General features: G+C 42.5%; 1 protein-coding gene across 8 annotated transcripts in view; it reads left to right on the top strand.

Moving 5' to 3' along the window:
• VPS13D (vacuolar protein sorting 13 homolog D) overlaps window positions 1-26,341 on the top strand; it is a 243,911-nt gene that overhangs the window by 69,824 nt on the left and 147,746 nt on the right. For 6 of the 8 annotated variants that reach the window (XM_035019759.1, XM_035019765.1, XM_035019761.1 and 3 more), the window contains 11 exons: window positions 892-1,104; window positions 4,270-4,535; window positions 5,933-6,066; window positions 10,240-10,395; window positions 11,546-11,756; window positions 12,277-12,351; window positions 14,646-14,852; window positions 16,034-16,123; window positions 18,724-18,864; window positions 21,166-21,288; window positions 23,674-23,748. In XM_035019759.1, coding sequence (XP_034875650.1) covers window positions 892-1,104; window positions 4,270-4,535; window positions 5,933-6,066; window positions 10,240-10,395; window positions 11,546-11,756; window positions 12,277-12,351; window positions 14,646-14,852; window positions 16,034-16,123; window positions 18,724-18,864; window positions 21,166-21,288; window positions 23,674-23,748 — 1,691 coding nt within the window. The remainder of the gene's footprint in view (window positions 1-891; window positions 1,105-4,269; window positions 4,536-5,932; window positions 6,067-10,239; window positions 10,396-11,545; window positions 11,757-12,276; window positions 12,352-14,645; window positions 14,853-16,033; window positions 16,124-18,723; window positions 18,865-21,165; window positions 21,289-23,673; window positions 23,749-26,341) is intronic. The other 2 variants (XM_035019764.1, XM_035019763.1) reach the window with 1 other exon arrangement.

Genomic DNA, 26,341 nt, shown 5'->3' with positions numbered 1-26,341 from the left:
TGACCTCTTGACAATCATGTGAGGTTTGGCAGATCTGACTTCTTTTTCTAGATGGAATTTTTAATCTAGTGTAAGATCATATGGCTGGAAAAGTGGTTCAGTATTTGAAAATAGGACTTCAAAGTCTAGAAATTTCCCTACTGAAACACTCCTTTCTTTCTCTTCTTTGTCTTTCCCTTGAGAATCCATCCTGGCCTATAACTAACTCAGTTGAATCAATGGTATAATGAAGCTTGTGTCCAGATTGTCTTGTAAGCCAGCATTTTTTTTTTTTTCCCGATGACTAGCTATGCCCTTAGTTTTTTACAGAATGAAATAATTCTGCACGGAATGTCATGATGGTACTGAATAAATTATGAATTGCACGTTGCAGCTTTCTCTGTTATTAAAAAAAAAAGGCAGTATCAAATGCGCTTCCTCTTGGTGGATCAGTTGCATTATTTCTCTATATGAAGAGTATATTTGTTCTGGTCGCTTCCAGGAAGCTATAGTTGTTAAATAAAAATTTGGCAGACTCTGGAGAGAGAACCCTGCAGGCAGGCTAGGAGTTGACAGATGAAGGTCTAAAGGGACCCTTCACATCCCTCGGGGATTGTTACACATATGTAGCCTTCTCAGACTTGAGATGAGAAAGGAGAATGCTAACGCACCCAGAGCATAGTAGATAACGTTATTCCTCATGGAGTTCCTGTGGACAAGATCATCTTCCTGGAAATGAAAAGTAAGAGGGCACAGTGACACTAAGTCCTTCTTGAGGAGTCTGTTAACAAAATCAGTGAAAGTTACTCTCCTTCATAAAACTCAGGTGTACTTATGATTTTGTTCTGTTGTCTTGAACTTAATTTTGTGAAATGGAAGAGTTTAGTATCTTGTCTGCTTTCTCCCTTTTAGATTCGACTTCAAGAAATGTAAACTGCTCTATGAAAGCTTTTCCAACCAAACCAAGTCCATTAACTTGGTTTCCCATTCCATGATGGCTTTTGACACCCGCTATGCCGGGCAGAAGGCCAGTCCTGGCGTGACAAACGTATTCAGCTGTATTTTTCAGCCTTCCAGGAACAGCAGCACTACCCAAGGATCCATTCAGATGGAGCTGCATTACAGGTAATGGATCCAGACCCTGACTCTGCATTTCTTTATCAAGAAACTTTCTTTTGTGGCCGGTGGGCCAAGGCTCTGTCAGCTGTAGAACATCACAGGACTGAGGAGTCACTGAAAAGATAAATAGAGAATGGCTCACCAGTGCCACTCACAGTGTATTAACGTAGTATTCCTACCACATTGCAGTTGCATTTGTTGGCCAAAAGATGTCTCTGTTGCCTTAAAAAAAGTTTAGAATTAGACCAGAGTCTTAAAATCAACCTCCCTGTAGACTGTTCTAATATGTAAAGTGAATTGAGGCAGGAAGAAATGACTCTTGTTTAAGGGGAAAGAAGACGTTTGGTCTATAGAAATTATAGGAAGGAAGGTGGTTTTGACTTGCATTATAGATTTATCTACACACATCTTGCTAACCCACTTCTCCATTTAAAAGGGTGTTAGCCTCTTTGGACTAGATTATGTTTCTCTTCCTGGTATTATGCTAGGAAGTGGTGTGTGTGTAATGAGTGTATGTTTTGGAATCGTGCAGATCTGGGCTCAAAACCTTGATCTGCCACCTTCTAGCTATGTGTCCTAGGACGAGTTCAGCTACTTTGACCTACAGTTTTCTTCTCTGTAAGATAGAAGAGGATGACTGTACCCACCTCACATGGTGGAGGCAGTAATTCTGTAAGTAAGTAATTCTGACCTGTTGCTTGGCACAGATGGTAGCTCTTATTATTATTACTGATGTAGCTGGTGTTATTTATGATACACTACTGTAAGGTTTTAGGGCTAAGTGAGGATAGGCCTGAAAACTGTGAAAAATTAGATTTGATCTAAAATCCTCCATTGCTTCTTGGCCTTTTGGCTAAGATCAAGTGTATTACCAGATATGCTGTAAATACAAACTAGTGAATAAGAAGGCTGGGGAAAACTTCATGGGAAAAAAAAGATCAAGATTATTCTTGTATTCATATCTTGAATGTACTTGATATTTCAGTATGCTGCACAGTGAGTTCTCAGGGTTGAGGTTTCTTTTAGGGAGAGGTTGTGGTCACTCTCCATATGCATTTAGGAAGTCTAGCAAAGTAGACCTTTTCCTGAACTTTTTGGATGTTCAGAAATGAGAGTGCTCATTGCCTCTTACTGAGCCCTTCCAGGAGCCAGGCATTCTCCCTACTTTTATACTTAAATCCTCCTGGCAAGTCTGCAAAGTGGGTGACTTCTGTCCAATTTTATCGCTGCAGCAGAAGCTAGGAGGGCATTGAGTACCTCTCCAAGGTCGCACAGTGGATGAGTGAAGTGGTCAGGACTCGCACCAGGGCCTTTGATCTTAGCGCCCACGTCCCTTCAGACAGTCCTCAGGTGTGGCCACTGCGTGTCTCATGATCTGGCTGACTGCAGTCAGATGCTAGGCTGGCTGTGGTTTGCGGTTCTTTTGTTTGAAGATGTTTATCTGAGCAGGAGGCTTCCAAATATTTGGTCCTTCTGCAGAAACAATTTCTTTCTGGGTTTGCTATATTATTATTGATCTAGCTTCCTAATCTATCAGCTAGTTGTCTCACTGATCACATTTTTAATATACAAGGAGCCTTGAAATATTACCCTGTTTATATACTGGAGGTGTGTAATTTCTTGGAGCCAAATGGTAAAGTCTTACCTTAGCTCTTGTGAACAGAAATACCATTGTGAGTGAGAGGGGGTTAACATGTTCTCTTGATAGGAACTTTTGAACGCTTTCTGTGTCTCAAGAAGAATTGCTCTTCTGTTGGGATTTTGTGTGTCAAATATAAATCACTTCACAGTGTTTAAAGGCTTGAAATATTTTCCAGAAAAGGGTATCAGACATACTTTGACTTTTCAGTTAGTGCATAACTCTGACGATCTATGTTCAAAATGGGGTGGAAAAATTTTACTGAGGGCAACATTTTTTCTCTAATACAAAAGAGTAAAGTGTTTCTGTGAAAAATGCTGTGTCTGTATGAGGGAGACATGCATCACTGTGCCCTTTCTCTAGAGGCAGTGAGCCAGGTTTAGGAGAAACAAGAGACTAGAGAAGCCAGACTTAAAAACATCTCAGAATCAGCTTTTGCTGAATAGGAACCCCTTTGGGGGGAGGTAACCAGGTACGGGTAGTAGCTGGAGCCCCAGAGTCACTTTTGGGCTCATAGAACAAAGTTCAACCCAGAAAACCGTATAAAGGTGTCCTGAGCCCACTTTCCTTCTGTCCTACCCATTTCTGCCCTCTCATATTCTAGTGGGGCCATACCAGGGTTTGAGATGAGGCTTGGGGTCCTCCTTGGGCTTTTACCTCAAATAGAGAATTTGGGGTAATAGGGCCTACAAAACCAGTATTGTCTTTCTCCTTCCGCCAGCTCCACTTCCGGGGTGCTTGGGGTTATGCCCACATATAAATGTCATCTTATTTGTCCTCCTCAAGCTAAAGATCTGCGCTCTCTGGTCAGATCCAGCTGGAGAATTAGTACTAGTATGTACATTTGATGTTTGTAAAGAAGTGATCCCCCAAACATCAAAGAAAGGGTGCCTCACTGATCTTGAAATAGCCTATAGGGAAAGCATCTAACATTCACCAAACACACACCTGTTATCTTTTACAGTGTTCATATTTCTCATTTTGTAAGTGAGGAAATAGGCTCAGAGAAGGTAGGCGACTTATCCAAGGTAACACAACTTGTAAGTGACTGGATTTGAGCCTGTGATCTTTCTACTGCACCAGGATTTCTCAGCTTCGGCACTGTTGACATTTTAGGTTAGATACTTCCTTGCTGGGGGGCTGTCCTGTCCGTTGCGGGATGTTTAGTAGCATCCCTGGCCTCTGCTCACTAGATGCCCATAACAAACCATGCCCCCACCCCGTGTTGTGACAAGCACAGATGTCTCCAGACACTGCCAGAAGTCTCCTGGGGGACAAAATCACTCCTGGTTGAGAACTGCTGGATGACACTATACTGCTTTCTTACAGCATAAAAATGTGATTAGCTTTTGAAAACGCACACTGAATATCTTATTAAACCAATGTTTAGAGTTTATTGATACCCAGAGTGGTCAATTTAAAAAAATCCTGGAAAAACACCTACCCATGCTGAGTGGTATACTTGCAAGTTAATAAAATACATTTCTCTTTTCCTGTTTTTTTTTTTTTTTTTTTAATCTTTTTCCTTGCAGATCTACGAAGGATTCATCCTGTTTTACGGTAGTTCTCAACAATCTGCGCGTGTTCCTCATATTTGACTGGCTGCTGCTAGTCCATGATTTTCTTCACACTCCCAGCGATATTAAGAAACAGACTAATGTTACTCCTTCTCGCCACCGTAACTCTAGCAGTGAATCTGCTGTAGTCCCCAAAACTGTGAAAAGTGGAGTAGTTACCAAGCGGTCTTCTCTTCCTGTGTCTACTGAAAGGCACCTGGAGGTCAAGGTCAATGTAACAGGTGAGCATATGTAGGTGTGAGTCACTGATTCTCAGTATGCATGTTAGGCTCAATATGTGTCTTCTAGGATGATTTTTCTATCACCTCTGTATTTTGATGTGAGCACTTACACATTTGCATACAGACCAAGAGACCAACAGGTGTCGAAATTCTTGACCTCCATTTTCTGGTGTAAACTGCTGGCTCACATTCAGGCTGCAGGGTTCTGGGCCCTCTGCTCGGCCTGTCCATGGCACATGCCCAGCTTGAGTACTGCCTGGCCAGTGGTGTTTTCCCCAAGTGTTAAATCTGGCTTCAATTTTCCGTTTGATCTTCAGTGCTCTAACAGATGTGCCTTACTGAGTTTAGGCAAATCTGATGTGTGAAAATCTGTGTAAAGATAAATAAGTGAGGGGATCGTTATTTTCTTTACAAAAAGAATATGTTCCTTTACAAACAGATTTACTGTGGTTTTTGTTAACTAGCGAACTCTCCTAGTAGATCTGTATGTATTTGTGTGTCTGTTGTGTTTGTGATGTAGCCCAACAACTGCTCAGTGGTTTGGAAGAAACTGGCCAGCGCAGTGCGCTTTAAATGGATTTAGTTTCAAAAGTTCAGTCTAAACATGGATTTTGATGAAAATGAAAAGTAAATTTGCCATGTACAAACGAGTAGAAAACTGCATTTAGTAATTTCTAAAAAATCTACGTTAAATTAGTATATGTTCTTTATAAACAACTTGAACAGCTATGTAGATGATGTGCTTTCCACTGCCTGACCAGCATTAGGACGTGTATCTATTTCTGGGATTTTAAAACAGGTCATTGCTTGGAGAAGGGATGATTTCCTGGGCTTCTGAAATATCTCATAGTCCTCCCAGGAGACTTAGCTTAAAAATACATTCTAAAGATTTTTTTTTTTAATTTATTCATTTGAGAGAGAGAGAGAGAGCAAGCCAGAGCACAAGTGGGGGGGGGGGAGGGGGGCAGGAGGGGCAAAGGGCAAGGGAGAAGGAGACTCACTGCTGAGCGGGGAGCCTGACATGGGGCTCGATCCCAGGACCCTGAGATCATGACCTGAGCCAAAGGCAGACGCTTAGCCGACTGAGCCACCCAGGCACCCCTTAAAAATACATTCTAAAGAGAGAAAAGAAACTGCATCCCTGTCTTTTCTGCCTGTGCTGTACTCTTTTGGCTCAGCTGGGCCTGGCCAGATACAGAGAATTTGTTCAGGGTGGCAGTGAAGCAGAGTGTCGACAACCATCCTGGAGAACAAGTCTTGTTGGCTAACGTGTTGTATGTTGTGTGTTGTTCCCCACCCCCCCACCCCCCCGGTGTAAATGCATTGCCTAGTTTGCAACAGCGTGGTGCTTTCCAGCTTCCCAGCTTTGGCTTGGTTGATAATACTGTCCTTTCCAGGCACGGAGTTTGTGGTGGTTGAAGATGTGTCCTGCTTCGATACCAATGCCATTATTCTCAAAGGCACCACTGTGCTCACCTATAAGCCACGATTTGTCGATCGCCCCTTTTCAGGGAGTTTGTTTGGCATTGAGGTAAGAAGTCTATGTGTCGATAAAAAATGAAATGTTTGGCTTAAGAGGAAGCATTTGGAAGAGAATTTTACCTCCTCAGCTTTCATTAGGGGGAATAATTGATGGAGTCAGTGAACTCTGGCCCCCCCTCTTCGTTTTGTCCTCAAATCTGCCAGGTTATCCTTATATGTGAAATCAGTCCTCCAGTGTCAGGCTGTAAATATGCCGAGAGACTGGACCTCTTGCTCTTACATCATCCCTTGAGAAGTTTGGCGAGACTCTTCTAGTCCCTAGTACTCTGTCAGGCCCTTCCCCTGCCCTCAGCATCTACGGGTCTAGTCCTGGGCAAATTAGTCAAGTTGGGGAAGTGGTCCTCATTTCCCCACGTCACCGTCCCTGCGTTGAGTTGTCTCTGTGAAGACCTAGGGCTTTGTGGTCTTGGCAACTTGTTTATAAAAGGTGTGAAGGATTTTATGTATAGTCCTTTTAGGAATATCTAATCTGTAAAAGGATATCTCTAAAAAAAAAAAAAAAAGGTGGTAGGAAGGGAAAAATGAAGGGGGGGAAATCGGAGGGGGAGACGAACCGTGAGAGACTATGGACTCTGAGAAACAAACTGAGGGTTCTAGAGGGGAGGGGGGTGGGGGCATGGGCTAGGCTGGTGATGGGTGTTAAAGAGGGCACGTTCTGCATGGAGCACTGGGTGTTATACGCAAACAATGAATCATGGAACACTACATCAAAAACTAATGATGTAATGTATGGTGATTAACATAACATAATAAAATTTTAAAAAAAAGGATATCTCTAGAGAGGCATGCATAACCTAATGGAGTGAGTCTCTAATAGTGCTCTTGAGGCTCTAATTTAATCTCATGAAGGAGATACTTTGCATTGGAGTGGTCTTCGTAGCCTGAACATTACAGTATGCAATATTAAGTATAAACTGCTCTGTGTCTTTTATTTATTTATTTATTTATTTATTTATTTATTTATTTATTTATTTTTTAAAGATTTTATTTGAGAGAGAGAGCACATGAGAAGGGGGAGGGTCAGAGGGAGAAGCAGACTCCCTGCCGAGCAGGGAGCCCAATGCGGGACTCGATCCCAGGACTCCAGGATCATGACCTGAGCTGAAGGCAGTCACTTAACCAACTGAGCCACCCAGGCGCCCTGCTCTGTGTCTTTTAAAGTCAGGGGTTGTGGAGAGAGAAGGAGAAATGAGGCAGATTATTATTTCTCTCTAGTGTTCTTTTTTTTTTTTTTTTAAAGATTTTATTTATTTATTTGACAGAGAGACACAGCGATAGAGGGAACACAAGCAGGGGGAGTGGGAGAGGGAGAAGCAGGCTTCCCGCCGAGCAGGGAGCCCGATGTGGGGCTCGATCCCAGGACCCCAGGATCATGACCTGAGCCGAAGGCAGACGCTTAACGACTGAGCCACCCAGACGCCCCTCTCTCTAGTGTTCTTAATCCAGTGATCTCCGCTAACGTTCCTCTTGTTATAATATTAGAATATTTGGTCCAGGTTACTCATCATTTCCTTTCCCTTTATGATTGAACTCTTCATGCCCTATTCTTCCCAGTGGTATTTCAGAGGTTGAATGAACAAAACTTATTTTCACTGTCAGCAGCATATGGACACTTTTTTTTCTCTCATCAGATATAGCTGAATAAAACCTGTAGAGATTTCACTTCTTGATTACTTGTTTCTCTCATGTAAAGAAACCTCAGTTTGAGAGGAAGGATTTACATGCTGGTGTGATGTGAGTTGATCATGAAATTGTAGTTCGTCTGCTTTCCAGGCCTCTCCAGTACCAGCTTTGAATGGAAAATGTTGGTGATTGATTAATGAACTGTCAGGTACAACTGAGTTTTGTGTAGCAGAAGGCCCTGAAGAAAAAAGGAAAATGAAACTTTTTTTGCTCTAAAGTCTTAGAAAAACTATATGGCAAAGTATTTGAGATTCCTGGAAATTCCTTTCAGTCTTGTTCCTCAGGCAGCACGATTGGATCTAAATTTTAAGACCACCCCCGCCCCCCACCGCCACCCCGGTACATCATTGGGGGAGAATTTATAAAGGAAGCCAAATGAGTTGATTTTGAATATAGTAAAGGAGCTTGGTTTCACATGTTTTCCAACAGCACTAGGAAATGCCCCCAACCCCCCAAAAAAGGGGAAGAAACAAGGGAGACCAACATGAATGCTTTCTTCTGTACTGTTCTTTTTTTTCTTTCCTTTTTTTTCAAATTTCTATTTAAATTCTAGTTAGTTAACATACAGTGTACTATTGGTTTCTGGAGTAGAATTCAGTGGTTCATCACTTACATACAACACCCAGTGCTCATCCTATCAAGTGCCCTCCTTAATGCCCATCCCCCATCTGGCCCCTCCCCACCCACCTCCCTCCGGCAACCCTCAGTTTGTTCTCTATCATTAAGAGTCTCTTATGGTTTGTTTCCCTCTCTCTCTCTTTTCCCCCCTCCCATATGTTCCTCTGTTTTGTTTTTAAAATTCCACATATGAGTCAGATCATATGGTATTTGTTTTTCTCTGACTGACTTATTTCACTTAACACAGTACATTCTAGCTCCATCCATGTCATTGCAAATCACCAGATTTCATTCTTTTTGAGGGTTGAGTAATATAGTCCACTATACACACACACACACACACACACACACACACCCATCTTTATCCATTCAGCAGTCAATGGACACTTGGGCTGTTTCCATAGTTCGGCTAGTGTTTTTTGTTTTTTGTTTTTTTTTAAGATTTATTTTAGAGAGAGAAAAAGTGAATGGGGGAGGGGCAGAGGGATAGGGAGAGAATCCTCAAGCAGACTCCATGCTGAGCATGGAGCCTGACTCGGGGCTTGATCCCAGGACCCAGAGACCATGACCTGAGCCAAAATCAAGAGTTGGCTGCCCAACTGATTGAGCCACTCAGGTGCCCCTGGCTATTGTTGATAATGCTGCTGTGAACACGTACCCCTTCGAATCTATGTTTTTATATCCTTTGGGCAAATACTTAGTAGTACAATTTCTGGATCATAGGGTAATTCTATTTTTAACTTTTTGAGGAACCTCCATACTTTCCCCAGAGCGGCTGCACCGGTTTGCATTCCCACCAGCAGTGTACGAGGGTCCCCTTTCTCTGCATCCTCACCAACACCTTTTGTTTGTTGTGTTGTTAATTTTAGCCATTCTGACAGGTGTGAGGTGGTATCTCATTGTGGTTTTTGATTTGTATTTCCCCCACGATGAGTGATGTTGAGCATATTTTCATGTGTCTGTTGACCACCTGGGTGTCTTCTTTGGAAAAATGTCCTCATATCTTCTGCCCATTTCTTAACTGGATTATTTGTTTTTTTGGGTGTTGAGTTTGATAAGTTCTTTATAGATTTTGGTCTTCTGTACTGTTCTTGAAGTACAAAGATAATTTGGTCCTAGAATGGGAGTCTTCTCTCCCTTCTCTCTCTCCATAAATATGTTTATTATTAAACTTTTTATTATAGAACATTTCAAACATATACAAGTAAACAGATTAATATAATGAGCCCCTATATACCTATCACCCAGCTTCAATAATTAATGTATTTATTTTCAATTATGAAAGTAATAATTATATTACATCAAACTGGGGGAGGGGAGGAGAAAATTACCAATCCCTTTGTCCGGAATCTCTGTTGACATTTTGATGTGTTTCTTTCCTTAAAGTCATGGTATAGTATTATTTTGATTGGGCTGCTTGTTCACATAGTCCATATTGTAACATTCCATGTGGTCTTTTTAATTGTCACTTTTAAATGATTGGGTTGCTCTGAATTTTTTTTTTTATTAACTATTAAATAATGGTTCAGTGATTTTTTTTTTTTCTGTGTTTTGCATTATTTCCATTGGCTAGTTCCTAGAAAGAAGTAGGATTATTGAATCAAGGGATGTGAGATTTTTAGGCCTTTTGCCATGTGTCAGTGATCTGCCTTTTATAAGTTGGGGGGGAACCACTGCCCACACTCTTGGCCGTGGGCAAGAATGCCGGCCCCCCTCTTGACAGTATTTATTTCATCAGTTGTTATGGGTCTTTTGATAACACGGAGCTGATGGCTATCAAGATAGTGGTTTTTTTTCTGCTAATGTTTAGACTCTTCTAAATCAGACATTAATTCTTCCTATACTGCATTTCATTCTCTAGGTGTTTTCGTGCCGACTAGGGAATGAGCACGATACAGCTCTTTCAATTGTTGATCCAGTTCAAATTCAAGTGGAGCTGGTGGGGAATTCTTCTTACCAGAATAGTTCAGGATTGATGGATGCATTCAATAGTGAAGATTTCCCACCGATCTTAGAGGTAATGATGAAAAATCTATAGACACATCGATACACTCTCAAACACTGCCTGTGCCTGAACGTGACATACTTGCTCTGCTGAACTCAATATTTTTATCACTTCGGCAAATACAAAAGAAATATGACATTGTCTCTGTCCTAGAAAATCTTTCAGTCCTGTGGAGAATAAAAGACCCGTTCACTGTCTGGTATCATCTTGAAGTTCTGTGAAAGTTGACAGAAAGCAGAACGCAGCAGAGGGAGGAATCTGGATTGTGGGTGGAAGCAAAGGTAGGGCGAGTCTGAGCAGAGGGACAGGATGTCAGTAGGCAGAGGAGGGTAGCAGCCCACATTAGGAAGAAGCTAAGTCAGGGGCGAAGGGGCCCAGCCGACACGAAGCAGAGGGAGGTCTCACCAGGACAAAGACGTGCATGTGGGAGCACAGAGGATGCAAGGTGAAGCTGGGGAAGGAAGGCGAAAGGACGTGGCGTTTTATTCCTTGGCTGAGGACGAACAATTAATCCATTGGAACCATGGTTTTTTAATCTTTAAAGACGGAATAAGTAGTCAACCAAGTAGCACCCCGAGACATTCCAGCAGTTACCCCAGTTTTAGGTGGTCCTGTGCTGGTGTCTGTATTGCTTACTGCCGGCCTCTGTGTTGTTCATGTCGGAGGGAGGCTGGATATGGGGAAATATTAGTGTGGCACTGGACTCATTTAAGGTGATGTTTGGAGAGAGAAGAGGTAACTTTTTGTTGAGTGGTCAGTTGGGTTCAGAGTTTTAAAAAAAAATTAAATTGATCAAAGCAAAATGGGTTCACAGAATGCTGCTAATAGGTGATCCAGAGCCGTTTTCTAATTCTCTTATTTGATGATTAATCTCCTTGTAAGGAAATCATCCGACTGAAATATTCATTGCTGTAGTAAATTTCCTAGCTTTTTATTTTTTATTTGGTGCAGTTTTGTAAACATCCGACCTCGTAGCAGAGATGTCTTACCTCATGGTCCTTGGTGCTTACTTTCAAGATCTTTCCAGTCTTCAAAATGAAAAATTAATATAGTGTCTGTGGGACTTCTAGAACTTGAGTTGGGAACTATACATACACGTGAGAGGTGTGGGCGTAAAAGCAAATGCAACTTGAAAAAACTGCCACCTTTTCAATTTTGTTAGATTCAGTTACAAGCCCTGGATATCAGACTCTCCTACAATGATGTTCAGCTGTTTCTTGCCATTGCAAAATCCATCCCAGAGCAAGCTAACGCTGCAGCGCCGGACCCAGTGGCCTTGGAGACCAGCTCCATTAGCAGTTACCTTTCCGGCACGTCTCGGGCTGGAGAGGAGATCAGAGAAGGGACAAGACATACCCTAGATCCTGTCTTGGGTAGGTGTTGAACTGTGAAACCCACTCAGTCTGCCTAATAGCTCCCCTTCTGGTTAACTGTTAAGATTGTCTTTTGCACAATTAAATTGTTCAGAGTATAAGTGTATGCCATTAAGTGTAATTATAAGTATGATGCTGTAATTAAAAAATTTTAAGAACAAATACAACACCCCAAACCGACTGCTCTAGCTTACACTAGTTTTTCTTTTACCACTTCTTCCAGAGTTCTGTGGATAATGCGAAGGTTTAGTTTTAAACATTGAGTTTCCCTCCATTGTTATGTGGATAATACTAAATTTCAGTTTTAAGCTTTTACAAACACAGTCACTATAGGGAAAAGACTCTTAAAAATTTCAGGGTGAACTTTGGTAAGTCTCCAGGCCGGAGCCCATTTTTGCCTAGAGAAATGGAATGTTGTAGCTATACAAGCTTCTGAATTTCTTTTTTTTTTTCCCTTTAATTAGTCAGTGGACTCATTTACGTACAATTATTTATAAAAATTATGTACTTTTTTTTCTAGAGTTACAGCTGGCTAGACTGCAGGAGCTTGGATTCAGCATGGATGATTGTCGCAAAGCCCTTTTGGTGTGCCAAGGTAATTCGCACAAGGGTTTCCATACCTGTTGTTCATCTTGATAATATGCTTGCTTCCCGTTTCCCCCACTGGTCCCACAAGGGGACTTAGAGAGCCGGACTGGATTTTGAAGCCCCTCTGTGGTTTCCTGTGGGCTGACCATGATCTTGGCCTGGGCATAATGAGGAGCAGCAGTATTTCATAGTGGATAAGAACATGGGCTCTGGAGCCGATGCTCCCCGTCTTTACTGTGCTGCTTTTTGATGACGTATTAGTGACTTAGGCAAGTCCCTTAGCCTCTCTGTACCAGTGCTTCCTTATCTGGAAAAAGGAGAAGAGGACTTCCCTTGGAGGTCTGATATAAATAGGCACTGTCTACAAAGCACTTCGGGAAAGTGCCTGGCACATGGCAGGTGCTCTGATGCTGTTAGCCAGTGTTGCCGGTGGTCATGGCAATGGTGGTGATCTGGTAGGCATGACCGCTGAGCTCCCGTGTGCCTCATCCTGTGTTTTCTTGTGGAATCTTCATAGCCCTTCGCGGTGGGCATTATTATCCCTGCTTCAGGTCAGGTAGGGAAACTGGCTCAGATAGGTTAAGTAAACTGGTCTGCGGTCCACCTGTTAGTGAGGGGCTAACATGGACTGAAAGCCAAGTCTGCCTGTGTTCTTTCTACCACCACCTTCCTCTGTGTTGCCCTTTTTCTTAAAACAGGGAGATAAAGCGAAAGCTGTATTTTTTTCTAGTCTGTACTTATGTGTACATTTCTCTACTTCTTTACTTTCTATATATATCCGTATGTATATATGTACATATATACGTATAATATCGTGTATGTTGGCAGAGTGTACTGCAGATACGATTGTATAGCCTCTTTTATAATACAGTTTTCTTGAATTACAATTGCAAATTTATTACAGTATACTAATATCATCTTCCCATGTCATTAAAATTATTTATAAATACTGAATTTTTTTACATTCTAACTATTTTACATTTTAACTATTCTTTGTTTTTCATTCTTTAAATATACACAGTTCTGTAATAAATATTTTTTGGTATGAACTTCTGTCTGTCTCTTTTACTATTTCCTTGGTGGAGAGACCTAGTAGTCTAAATACTGGATCAAAGGGTGTAGATACATTTTTCAGGCTTTTTACTCAACTTGACAAATCTTTTTCTAAAATGTACCAGGCTGAACTCCAACCAATTAGGTGTGAAAATGCTAGTCTTGCCACACGATTATTCACATTAACTATACCTTTTTCCTTCTGGAAAAAAAATGAAAGCGGATCTAGTTATCTTGCATTCCTTAGCTTTGTTTTTACCTAGATGTCACTGTGTGTTAGTTTAATTAACTTAGTGTTTCCATTTTCTATTCTTTTCTCTCTTTCTTTAACACAACATTTCTTTTTAATTTCCAAGAGTGTTTTCGATTTTTGTTAACTTATTTCTTTAGTAGCTAAGGTGTCATTCCATCAGTCACAAAAACGATAACAGCAACTAATATCAATAGAGTCTTTGATACGTGCCAGGCTCTGCTCGTAGGAGAACTTTCCATGTACTCGTCTGTTTCCTCCTTGCAGCAGCCCTGTGAGTGTGTGTTGTTGGGCACAGACACCAAGTAGCTTGCCCAAGATTCAGCATCCTCTAGGCTGCTGGAATCGGAAGCCAGGCCATCTTCTTCTAGAGCGTGTGCCCTTAACCACTTATCCCTGTGCCGTGTACTGGCCTCTAGTAATTTATAGATATGGGGTTGCACTGATTCCCTCTCCTTTATAGCTTTAGCAATCTGGTAGTGTTCAGGGGGCTGTTATTTTAACAGTTGTATATTACGCACATGCCCTTCTCATCGCTCTTTGTTCTTGAGGAATGCCTGATTGGTAGAGAAGACAAGGTATGTACAGAGTAAGACATTTGAGAACAGTCACCAAGTCGCACATCAGTACACGCAAGACTACATACTTCCCTACCGAGTGACATCTAGAATTTGGACCCTGTCTCTTCCTCTCCTCTCTTCTCCTCCGACAGATGTCTTAGTAGAGGAGGGATGGCTCCTGGAGGCATTTTGAACCAGATCACGAAGGGTGGTGAACTTGAGTGGAAGGTGTGCAAGGGGGCTTCGTTCTATTTGCCTAGAAGTAGAATGCCTATCATTATGCTAGTTTTTTCCTTCTGTTTTAAGTCTAAGAGTAAGTACATCTGGGAGCAGGGTTCTCTTGGGCTGTCCAGTAGGTTCCCAAAAACGTTTCCTCTATGAGCTGCTTGAGTAGCTGTGCAAACTGGCTGAACTGATCACCTTTAAATTTTCTTGAAGGCCAACTGAAAAAGGCAGCAAGTTGGTTGTTCAAGAATGCCGAACCGCTGAAGTCTCTTTCCTTGGCTTCAAGTGGCCGCGAGAGCCAGGGGCCCGTGGTGGCGCGGCTAATCTCTGGAGTGGAGGTGAAAGCCGAGAGCGTGTGCATCTGCTTCATCGACGACTGCATGGACTGTGACGTCCCTCTGGCTGAGCTCACCTTTTCCCGTGAGTGTTTTCCTGATGTTCAGATTCGTCTTGAAGATTTGCAGTGATAGCTGAGTTATTTGGGGCCAGTCTTGTATGTGTGTGTGTGTGTGTGTGTGTGTGTGTGTGTGTGAGATACTCATGCTCCCCACTTAGCAGTATGGGTGAAATTTAGATAATGGTTTTACATCTGTTTTTCATTATTTATATTTTAAAGAAATGTGTATTTATTTGCCATATGTGGCCTTCAGCCTCTAGTTTGGGAATAATAGACATTGTCATTGATGAAATTTCTGTTATATTAACAGCTCTACCTAAATAATTCCTGATGTCTCCGTTTTGTTTATTTTTTTATGTATCTAAAGACTACAGGGAGTCCTGTTATTAGAGGCATTTAAAAGATAAGCTCAGAAAATGCTCTGCCCTATGTATGTCTGAAAAGAAAGCACACAGAGTCTTACTAGAACGTTCACCTCACAGTGTCCTCCTAGGGCCCTGAGAGCTGTCCTTCAGTAGCAGGGGACGAGGGGACGAGAACCTCCTCCTCAACCGTGTCATCTCAGGCAGTGTTAGATGGGGCTTCTGTGGAGAGTACGTGAAAATCTCACCACTGGGTTTACATTCAATTTTCCACTGTTTGACCTTGCCAGCCTCTTTTTCCTTCAAGGGAGATTCTGTCCCGGGGATTGAGTTGGGCCTCTGTGCACGAGAGAGGCTTCCTTTTCCGTGTGCTTTAAGGCCCCACACGGGCCACGTGGTGGAGAGTAACAGCTGGAATTTTGACTGTCTTCTGCGGGGAATAATTACTTCTTATTCTTCTATAGTAATCTTAAAATTTTGAGCTCATATTTGTTTTTTATGTTCCTGCAGACTTGAGATACACAGAGACACGTGGGTTCCGGGGCTGGGCTGGGACGGGAAGGAGGCAGAGGAGGCCTTTGCCTCAGGCACGACAGTGAAAGGGGTGCCAAGAAACTCAGGAATTAAGACAAATAACATTTTAACACAGTGTTTTTAAAAAAATCAGAATTCGTGCAGAAAGCCCATGATGAACAAAATATCAAGATTTTGCATGTGCTTTCCTGTGAGGTCATCAGTATCAGCTATGTTTCACGTCCGTCTCTTCACTGAGACTTAATCCAAGAAAGAACGTTCTGGTTGTTCTTGCCCCGCCGCTGCTGTAAGGTGTGCTTTCTTTGCAGGTCTGACTTTTCTGCAGCAGGCAAGAGCTAGCCCTGAAGGGTACGCCCACTTCACCCTCTCCGGAGATTATTACAACCGCGCTCTGTCAGGTCAGTACCTAAGCGTATGTGATTATGGGGTTTAAAAACCACACTTCAGTATTTGCCTGGGCCTCTTTCTACATAAATTTTGCATGAGGGAAAGGGGGTGGGTGGGGCTGAGCAGGGAAAGGTGAAACACAAGTGACTGCCTAGGCACAAAAGACACAGATTTTTCTTTTCTCTGACATATCTGATATGTTGCAACTGAGTTATTTAAAAAGAAGTTTTCCTAGTTAATTCTTTTTGATGCTGGAGGTTGGCTCATTCTAGAACATGGAATTGCTCAGGAGCAAAGGATCATTTGTCTGGCCCTGATAGAAGCTAGATTTCAAGGGAGATTTCTGACCATAAGCATTTTACACGTCAAGCATCCTTCCTCCTCGCTGGACCTGTTTCATTAGAAGTATCCTGAGCCAGTGATAATGTATAATCTGCCATACCCTACTCCCTCAAGCAAAACATTGTTGATCAGAGCAGGTGATTCTTCTGGAGACATAGAACCTGGATAACACTGCAAAGCTTTTTCAGGTTTCTTTCCATCTGCTGGGAGGATCAAGGTAAGGGCCCATACACATGGACATTCAGGCGGTGTGGTAAACTAGGGCTGAGCAGTTTGAGTGTGAAGTTCTCTGCCTTAAGAGAGTTCTTAGTAGGTGTGGACAAAGTAGAGTGGCACAACCCAAGGCTTAGGCCTCAGAGCGACCGCTCTCTCTGATTTCACTGGAGAACGAAGCGTCATTAATTGTGCTGCTGCCGCCGATGGTTCTAGAGTACGTGTCGCATTTACTTCTGTATGTTAGTTAGCATTTTCCTCTCCGTGTTCTGGATTCACTTTCTAAGAGTGGTAGCACTCTGATTTCCTAACCGTTCAGCATGTTTAACTTTAGAATACTGATCCAAGTCTTACTAGTTGAGAGAGACTCTTACAGGGCATATGGAAGCCATTTTTCTGAGAATCATATATTTTCCCAGAGCAAATCTTGCTTAGTTTTAAAGTTGTGTGAACACATTCAGGTCACTAAGTGCCAAATGGTGCGAGGAGACAAATGTACTTACTTGATGTTACATATTGGATTGGATTTCTGTTGGTCAATCACCTGATCTGTGGCTGATGGAGTCTAGTTAGAAAACTGTTAAAAATTGGGCGCCTGGGTGGCTCAGTTGGTTAAGCGACTGCCTTCGGCTCAGGTCATGATCCCGGAGTCCTGGGATCTAGTCCCACGTCGGGCTCCCGGCTCAGCGGGGAGCCTGCTTCTCCCTCTGACCCTATCCCCTCTCATGCTGTTTCTCTCTCTCTCTCAAATAAATAAATAAAATCTTAAAAAAAAAAAAAAAAAAAAAAGGAAACTGTTAAAAATTAACTGTCTTGAAAAGTTGAGTCTTTAAAAACACAGGGAGGTACCATTTTTCTCATCCAGCAGACTGGCAAAAATTAAGTGTGACCCTGCTGTGAGCCACAGAACTCTAACTTCTAGCCATTAGAATTGGAAGTTGGTGCAACCACTTTGGAAAACAATCTGACGTGTAGCAAGGTTGAGTATAAGCATTACACTCCTTCTAGGTCTATACCCCAGAGGCTCTCTGGCCCACGTGTGCTCGGAAACAAGTACGAGACTGTGGTGGTGTTCCTCCTCATAGCTATAAAGCTGCGGCCTCAACGAATATTTCGCAGAAGTAGAATGAATACATAGATTGTGGTGTGTCCATAAGTGGATTATAATTCACTGGAAAATAAGTGTGCCGCAGCTATGTGGCAGTGATGTGAGTGAATCTCAGAGGCACGCTGTTGGGCAAAAATAGAAACTTGCAGAAGAACGCGTATGGCTGGATTCCATTTATGTAAAGATCCCCAGTAGGACAAACTCACCAGCATGTTCTGAAGAAATGCATGTGTGTGGTAAAACTATAAAGAAGAGCAAGGAAATGATTAAAGCTGCAAACTAATGTTTACTTGGGGTTGGGTGGGAGAGGGTTGGTGGGAAGGGGGCCTGACACGGGAGAGTGGCACTCAGGCTTCAAAGGGACTTTTAATTTTCTGTTTCTTAAGCTGAATAGTGGCTGCATGAGTGCTTATAGTAATTTTATTCTTTAAATCACACGTAGACGTTATTTCCATACCTTTTGTACATATGACATTTTAAGATTAGAAATTTGAAAAACTTAAGTTGATGAATATCCAGTTATGCTGTACCTGTTTCTTCAATCGGTGGATTCTTGATGTTGGCAGGAGAATCAGATTTAAGGGTTACTTCAGCCACCGGTAGTACTTTTGCATCCTGAGTCCAAAACTCCTTTTTCTACCTTGAGGGGATCAAAAGCAGATCCTGCCTGCTCTTTAAGAGAGAGGGCACATATACTCCGTGCCCTTCTTCCTCCCACCTCTGAAGAGCATGTGGGGCACGTGTCTGTCCTTCCACTCACATCCTCTAGACAGCACAGACATCTGTAGGGTGACCTGTAGCTGAAGATGGTGCTTTCACTGTGAAATCACATTGGAAATAGAAAGCTGTTAAGCTGTAGTTTGTCCTTGCTGAGCATTTGTGAACAGTGTTCCCCTATAAACTCTTGATATCTGCATAACAGATGTCTTATTTCCTGTGTTCTCTTAGGCTGGGAGCCATTTATTGAGCCATGGCCATGCTCTGTATCTTGGCAACAGCAGGCAGCTAGTCGTCTCCATCCTCCTCGACTGAAGCTGGAAGCCAAGGCCAAACCCCGTTTGGATATCAACATCACCTCTGTGCTAATTGGTGAGTGGAAAGTTGTCTCTAGAAGATCAGTACCTTTCTGTACATAAGTTCCTTGTCTAGAAGACTGTTAATCCTGGTTTAGCAAATACCTGGGCCCACACTGGACATCACTTACTCACCGAGGCTGCTTTCCTGATAAACCCTAGCCGGGCCTCATGGTTCTTTTCAGCCCATTGCTGCAGAGTTGGCACCCTTGTTAATGCTATCAGTGATCAAGCAAGAGCTCAGACTATTTGGGAAACATAACTCTCTCTCTGTTTGGGATGAACTCTCTCCCTGATGATGCGTGGTCACAGGTTTTTCTTAAATGTCCTAGGAGTGAGTTTAGATTCACTTCTTTCAGGCTACTCACACACAGAATAATTCTTAAAAGGTATAGTTTTGATATTGTCTTTACAGTAGGATAAATGGCCTGCACTGTGTCCCATCAAGTTATCATGTTGACCTGACTCTGAAAATCACTGGGTTGAAGGGTTGCCAAGCTAACGTTGCATGTTCTGAACATTTCTTTGAAAACCTTGAAATGTATGTTCCCGACTCGATTTGGTGAGTCGGAACCACCCTATGCTTGTATTTATGTCATCTAAGAGAAGAGTAATGTTATCATGCAATCAGGTGTTGCCTACCTTTGCTATCAAAACCCACACTCACTGTCTGAATTATTGATCTACATGATCTGATTTTTGATAATACTGTAGTTATCTGAGTGATAACCCTACTGTTGCACATCTGTGAACTTTCTTCAGTGCGTGTGATCGAGGCTCGTAGGATATCCATTGGCTTATTCCATGTCAGAATGAGATGAAGAGAATGTATAGTGAAATGAGACCATAAGTTCATTGATCCCCAAATTATAAAACCACCATTTTACGTTATCAGATTTCATTCAGGAAATTTGCCCAGATAATTGATCTGACGATCCTTCTGTACTGTATTATTTTGATCCTGTGTCATTTCTTCTATAATGTGTTCATCTGGAAGTTTAGATAAAGTTTAAGGTGGTGTTTTAGAAAGCTACAATAGAAAAGAACTTACTTCCAACAAAAGAATTTTATTGATATTTCTGATGAGCATCTGTCTATTTAAAAATGGCTTCCAAAAGGCATTCTTGTCTCTGGTAAAGCTGTTGTTTTTTCACCTCCAATTCCTTATTCCTAATACTGTGCTGAAACCCGGAAATGTTACTGTAACCTCTTAGTATTTAAGTAAATCTTATATATAGCCAACTATTGGAAATGAAAACCAGAAACCAATAATTTCTGTTCTAAAAAATATCATACCTTAATTAGTAGAAAAGGTCTTTATCCAGGGGTGGTGCATCATAATTATTTTGTTAACCTGCCCTTCCCGTTATATTTCTCCTCTCAAAACTGTAAAATCACTCCTGGAGAATTGTCCGCTAGATTTCAGCTTCCTGAGATGGGTGTTTTTTTGTTTGTTTGTTTGTTTTTTTAAACAGCTTCTTCACTGGTTTTTCTGTCTCGAAACCCTGTCCCTTAGCATGACATAGCATACGCTTCACAAACTATTTCTCTTTTCTAGACTGCTTTGCTATGTCCCTACCCTAGTATGTTGGGCCAGAGTCACGCCAAGGTATTCAGTGTTTTCTAAAAGGACTGTGTACTTTCGTGTCTTTAAAATCTTTGTAGGGGCGCCTGGGTGGCTCAGTTGTTAAGCAGCTGCCTTCGGCTCAGATCCTGATCCCAGGGTCCTGGGATCGAGCCTCGCGTCGGGCTCCCTGCTCAGCGGGAAGCCTGCTTCTCCCTCTCCCACTCCCCCTGCTTGTGTTCCCTCTCTTGCTGTGTCTCTCTGTCAAATAAATAAAATCTTCAAAATAAAATAAAATCTTTGTATATGCTGTTCTCTTGGCCTGGGATGTCTCCACACCCTTAATCCCATTGGTAGGTAAACTCCTGATCTCTGACCTGTGTTCATTCCTCACGACCCAGAACAAAGGTCCCCACACCTCTGAAGATTCCTGTGGATCTTGGTGTGTACTCTGCCACTTCTGCCAGAGCAGAGTGAATCTTCCCCTGTTCTGTGCTCCTGTAAAATTTTATTGATGTCCTTGTTTTAGCTCCTTCCGCATTATGGTTCTGTGGTGATGGTTGCTTGGCTAACATTGATTTCTTCCAGTGGAGCCTGAGTTCTCCAGTGGACAGACTTTCTGAGAACCTAGCAGAGCGCCTAGCACGCAGTTAGCATTCAACAAAAGCTAGTTTTGCTGAATAGAAATTATTTGACTTGAACCCTCAACCTTTTCTATTTCCATACTTAATATCTTTGGGGAATTCTTTCTAGACCAGTATGTAAGTACCAAGGAATCGTGGATGGCAGATTACTGTAAGCAGGAAAAGGAGATAGATTCAACCACATCAGAAGACTGGATGGGCTCTTCAGTGGATCCTCCATGCTTTGGACAAAGTAAGATTTTTCTCTACACATGTCTGAGTAAATCACTGTTGACCAACACAGTCATGTTTCATTGAGAAATCCAAATAGAATCATCATTTTCTGTGAAAAAACCTACAGGAAATTCTGACTGTCTTCTATAGTTCTGTTTTAATCTTTGCAGGAGACATTTTTCTGGCACAAAATACTGAATTTTTAATATGGGCTCCAATTCCACCTTTGTGGGAGAGAAAAGATGTGCAATATACAGTCTTCTAAATTCTGGTAACATTGCATATGAGCTGTGCACCTGAAACACATCAAGATCAGCCACTGGTCAGTGTGTTTAACTTGGCAAAGCTTTCCAGTTGATTTGGACTTTTGGACTGGATTTTAAAAGCTATCCTTTCGGTTTTCCAAATCTAGAGGTGCAGAGTTTGGATATATTCTTGAGGGGAGGGCAGGCAGGATCCCACATGGAAGAAATTGTTAAAAGGAGGGCTCCATATTGTTCATAAAGTAGGAAAGAATTGAATACCCAGCCTTTTGAAGAATAAGCAGTCCGTTTGTTCTCTGTTAACGATGTTTTCTTTCCTTATTTAATGCCTCACCATGGAGCTCTGATTTCCTTAGAGCTGGGGAGAATGGGGCCGCCAACCGTGTAGTCCTTAGTTGTTCCATAAGCCATTGTCCTCCAAATTCAACTCAGCCCCAACTCTTTCAGTGTGGTTTCTTTGGGGAGTCCTGGCTGGACTTCACATAGCTCATGAATGCCTAAATATTCCATCTGGTCTGCAAACATGTCACGGGAAGATGGATTTTCTTAGTTTGTGAAGTATTTGAACGGGTTCATCTCTCCTCAGGGTGTAGAAGTGGACTCTCTATCTGCCGTGTACTTCTGGAAGGAGGGACAAGGAAATGTCAGCTATATTTGCTCTCTGTATTCCCCAGTTGTTGCTTCTGAGTCTCAAGGTCATTGCTTAGGAGCCAGGGCTGTTCAGATATCATCAGCTTCAAGTCTGGCTCCTGTAACCTTCCCAATTTGTGTGTAAAAAGAATGTAACAGTCTACCCAGAAGACTCTAAATAATCTTTGTAATATGTAATGTGTCCTAGAGAGTATGTTTTGGAAATTATTATTCATACAAGGGGATCTTAAATCCAGATGCAGTGTAAACACGAGGAAGGCCTAATTTCAGGAATCCAATGAAGGATTTTCTTTTGTCTCTACCCCTCCACCTTTTTTTAAAAAAAACCACTTTCTCCTCTTTCTTTGTAGTTAATAAGCTGCCTTCTCTGTGTTAAATGCCGTTGTGAAATTAAAGCTGGATTTTTATTTACTGACAGATTTTTATGGTTACTTAGGCTTGCAAAAGTAAATCTTTTTAATTAGACAATACGTGAGTATACCTGAATTTCCAAACCTTTTTTCCTACTGGACGTTCCTGGGCGGTACCACATGTAGCAGATGGGATTGTATTCTTTTAACAGGTCTACTAAATTAATTGTGGGGATTTGTCCTGAAAGTCTGTAGACTTGAACCTTGTTGAACAGATCACATCTTTCAGGTCCTCCTATTCATGAACATTTAGTTACACCTTCCCACCCCCCCACCCCCAAATTTGTACATTTCATTCAGGCCAGCTTCAAAATGAGCCCTTGAAACAGAGATCCTTAAAATGAAATTCAGCCTAAGGGAGCTGCTGATTTCTCACTATTTCTTTAGCAGGGGAAAGAAAACAGTGGCCTCGTTTTTTACATCATTGTTGGCTTTGTTCAGTAAGGGCTGCGTTTCTGCAGGTCGACCCGCATGGCATGGCCCCTTATGCAGTTTGTTAGTTTGGTATTCAAAGGACATTTGATGGAGATATCAAATGTAAACGTTCTAAAACCTTCCATGTTTAATTTATGGTATAAGTAATACTATGCCGTAACTCCTTGGTGGAGACTGTTTACACTTGGAATGCAGACTGACTCTTTCCCTTGAAATTTCGGGACCCCGGGGGATTAACACGCCACCAGCACTGCCTTTTCCGAGTCGGAACAGAGCAGCTGCCACCCGGTCTCGGTAACTTTTCCACGCCGTTGAAGAGCATACACGCTCTTCAAGTGAAAAAGCCTCACAAGACTTGTCATTCCGTTAAAGAGAATGTTGACAATGTTTTCTTTCCCCCGTTGAGAAAAACAGGAGCACGCTGCTGTGACACATCCTCCACAGTAAAAGCTAGCATAAAAATGTCCCGCTCGCTTTGTCATGTACTTTCTTAGCTCTTAGCAGTCACTGACAGGAATGATCCTGGAACTGCATGGTGCTTGCTATTTTTGTAATGTACTCTCGTTGTGCTTATGTTTTGGAGGTGAGTCTTCTTATTCACTATATTTATTCTTACCCTCTAACTTTGTCTCTCCTGTCTACCAGGCCTCCCCCTTGTCTACCTTAGAACTAGGAGTACAGCCAGTCTGACTAACCTAGAGCACCAGATCTATGCTAGAGGTACAGTATAGCCAAGCGAGGGCTTGTTTTATTTTCCTGTTTGAAGAACTGCCTTGTACATCAATTTTCTGTGAATGGGAGCTGAATGGGATACCCCAGGTTTGAGTACTAAGAGCACTTCCAGCTGATGAATATGACGCCTTATATCAGGAGCGGGCAATGTGCCGTGTCTTCCGTCCACCCTCACCCTCGGAGGGTATGGAGCCAGCTCCACAGTGTATGGGGCAGAAATACCCAGCATCGGAGGGTTTCTCATTTTGAAAAGCGAGGAAATGGAGCAGAGCATTCTCCGTCAGGCAGTGCTACAGGTCTTTGTTTATAGAATCCTCAGTGAACACTTATTCTTATGGCAATGCAAGGGGCTCTGTGGAGTAGAAGTTATCATGATCAGGAATCAAGTGAAGAAAAAATTTACCAGTAAATATTTGCTTAGACACAAACCTTGATTTCTTCAGCTATAAATTGAAGTGCTTCAGAGACAGAAAATAAAATGTGCCCTATTTCTGTCTCTGACCCTTGAAGTAAATATGATAGGAAACACCGTAAACCTCCATGAATGGGAATCCCACGATGTTCATTCCTTTAGTTGTTTGAAGGAGTGTGATTTAATCGGCATGTGTCTGTACTTGGCTAACACCAGGTCCTGCCAGGGTCATGATATATTTTGTAAAAAAGACCTTTTGAGCTTCCTCTACCAGGGGTTCAGACTAGGGGTGTTCACGCATGGGGGCAGTACAGGGGTTTTTCCTGCAAGGTTTTACCGAGATGGATGTGTAGGGGAGGGTTCACAAAGGAAGCCCATGATTGAATCTTTATGTATTAACGGACTTAGGTGCTCAGCTTTTCTACGTCTGTTATTTCATCTTTCGGGCTAAGCAGCCTGGGTGCCTTAGCTGATGAGGGAGACAAAGTAATTTGCCTTCATGCACATGACCAGCTGGTAGCAGGCCTGGGACTTTGATCTATTTCTTATGATTTACAAACCAGGTCCTTTCTGATGGACTGGATGCTTCTATAGCATGAAAACTTAAACTGTTTATAAGGGCCACATTGCTCTGTGCAACAAGTCCAGCAGGTAAAAATTTCCTCAGCCACGTGAAGCCCGAGTTGCACGTGAGGAGTCTTAGGTTCTCTAAGCCTATGACAGAGTGAAGTCTGGTCACTCGAGGCAAATTTTCTGGGGCCACCAGGGAATACTGCTCTCTTGGATGGACTTGGGAATGTGGTTCTCTGGTGCTGTGCCGAAGACAAGTGCACAGTTGCTTGGGACCCTAGTGCAGGAGATGTCGGCTTTATCCCTGGTGTCGGGTTTGGATTTGTGAGCACTCCCATGTTATTTATTCTCAGCGAAGTGAGCTGCTGAAGTCTGTGCTGGTGTGTGTAATCAGCACAGGAAGCTTGGGGACCAAAGCTGTGTGCCTACCCTGACTGCTTCATTCCAGAGCCACATGCTTGTGACTGTCTTTATATGGGTTCCTAGCACTTTCTTCTGCATTACGGTGTGATCAAAGCCATTTGCCACCTGTTCTTTTTTAAATCTAATTTGCAAATGGAAACTTACAGTCTGGCTCACAGTGGGATATGAAAGCACATCTGGCTCCTTTCCCTCCTGGGTCCTTTATCTGCTGTAGTAAAGCAGCTCTCTCCTGCATTGCTGGAGAGGGAGGTGCCTTTTAAGGTGGCACAGTAAGTGCTGTTTAGCCAGCAGACAGCTCTTAAATCTTTTACTCCCCCTCTGCTCTTGTCACCAGCCTCACAGCTACTCCTTAATTTTGTACTTGATGTCATTTTTTTTTTTTTTAAGCCAACCTTGGGAACTGAGTGAGGCCATTGGCATGAGAAATGGGTGTATTCTCGGTGGTTATCTAGGAGTTATTCTAGGAGATTATTGTCGGAAGTATGTGGGGTGTTTCTAAAGACTAATCACAGAATTGTAGGGACACACTGCAGACTATTTGTTTATTTATCGGCTTACTGTTTCTCAGACTCCATTCAGCCACTATCCTTATCAAAACAGAACTTGCCTTAGCTTATTTTTTTTTAAAAGATTTTATTTATTTATTTATTTGACAGAGAGAGACACAGCAAGAGAGGGAACCACAAGCAGGGGGAGTGGGAGAGGGAGAAGCAGGCTTCCTGCCGAGCAGGGAGCCTGATGTGAGGCTCGATCCCAGGACTCTGGGATCATGACCTGAGCCGAAGGCAGATGCTTAACAACTGAGCCACCCAGGCACCCCTTTGCAGCGTTTTATAGTACAAACTTCTGAAAACTTTAGAAGACACAAAGGAGAAGAAAAAAAAGTGATTACTTTGTAAAAGGCAGTAGCGATTACTGACTTTATCACCCTGGCCCAGGCCTTATTCTAGCTGTGGGAGAAGGCAGGGTTTGCTGCTTGTTTTGCGGGAACCTTGTGGACCTGCAAGGGACATTGAATTTTGCTCTAGTGTTCTCAGTGGGCAGGTGCGGTCACCTCGAGATGGCATTTTCCACAGCCACAGACCATGTGCGTCCCGGTCTTTCTCAGGCTGTCTTTGTGCTTTAAAGCTGGGCACGCAGGAAGAGTGGGCCATGCCCTCTTCTGTCGGTAGAGTC

The sequence above is a fragment of the Mirounga leonina genome, unplaced genomic scaffold, assembly GCF_011800145.1.
Source record: "Mirounga leonina isolate KUSES-001 unplaced genomic scaffold, KU_Mleo_1.0 Mir_173, whole genome shotgun sequence".
NCBI lineage: Eukaryota > Metazoa > Chordata > Mammalia > Carnivora > Phocidae > Mirounga > Mirounga leonina.
The sequence above is the reverse complement of the archived record's forward strand: the minus strand, read 5'-3'. Positions and strand labels throughout refer to the sequence as shown.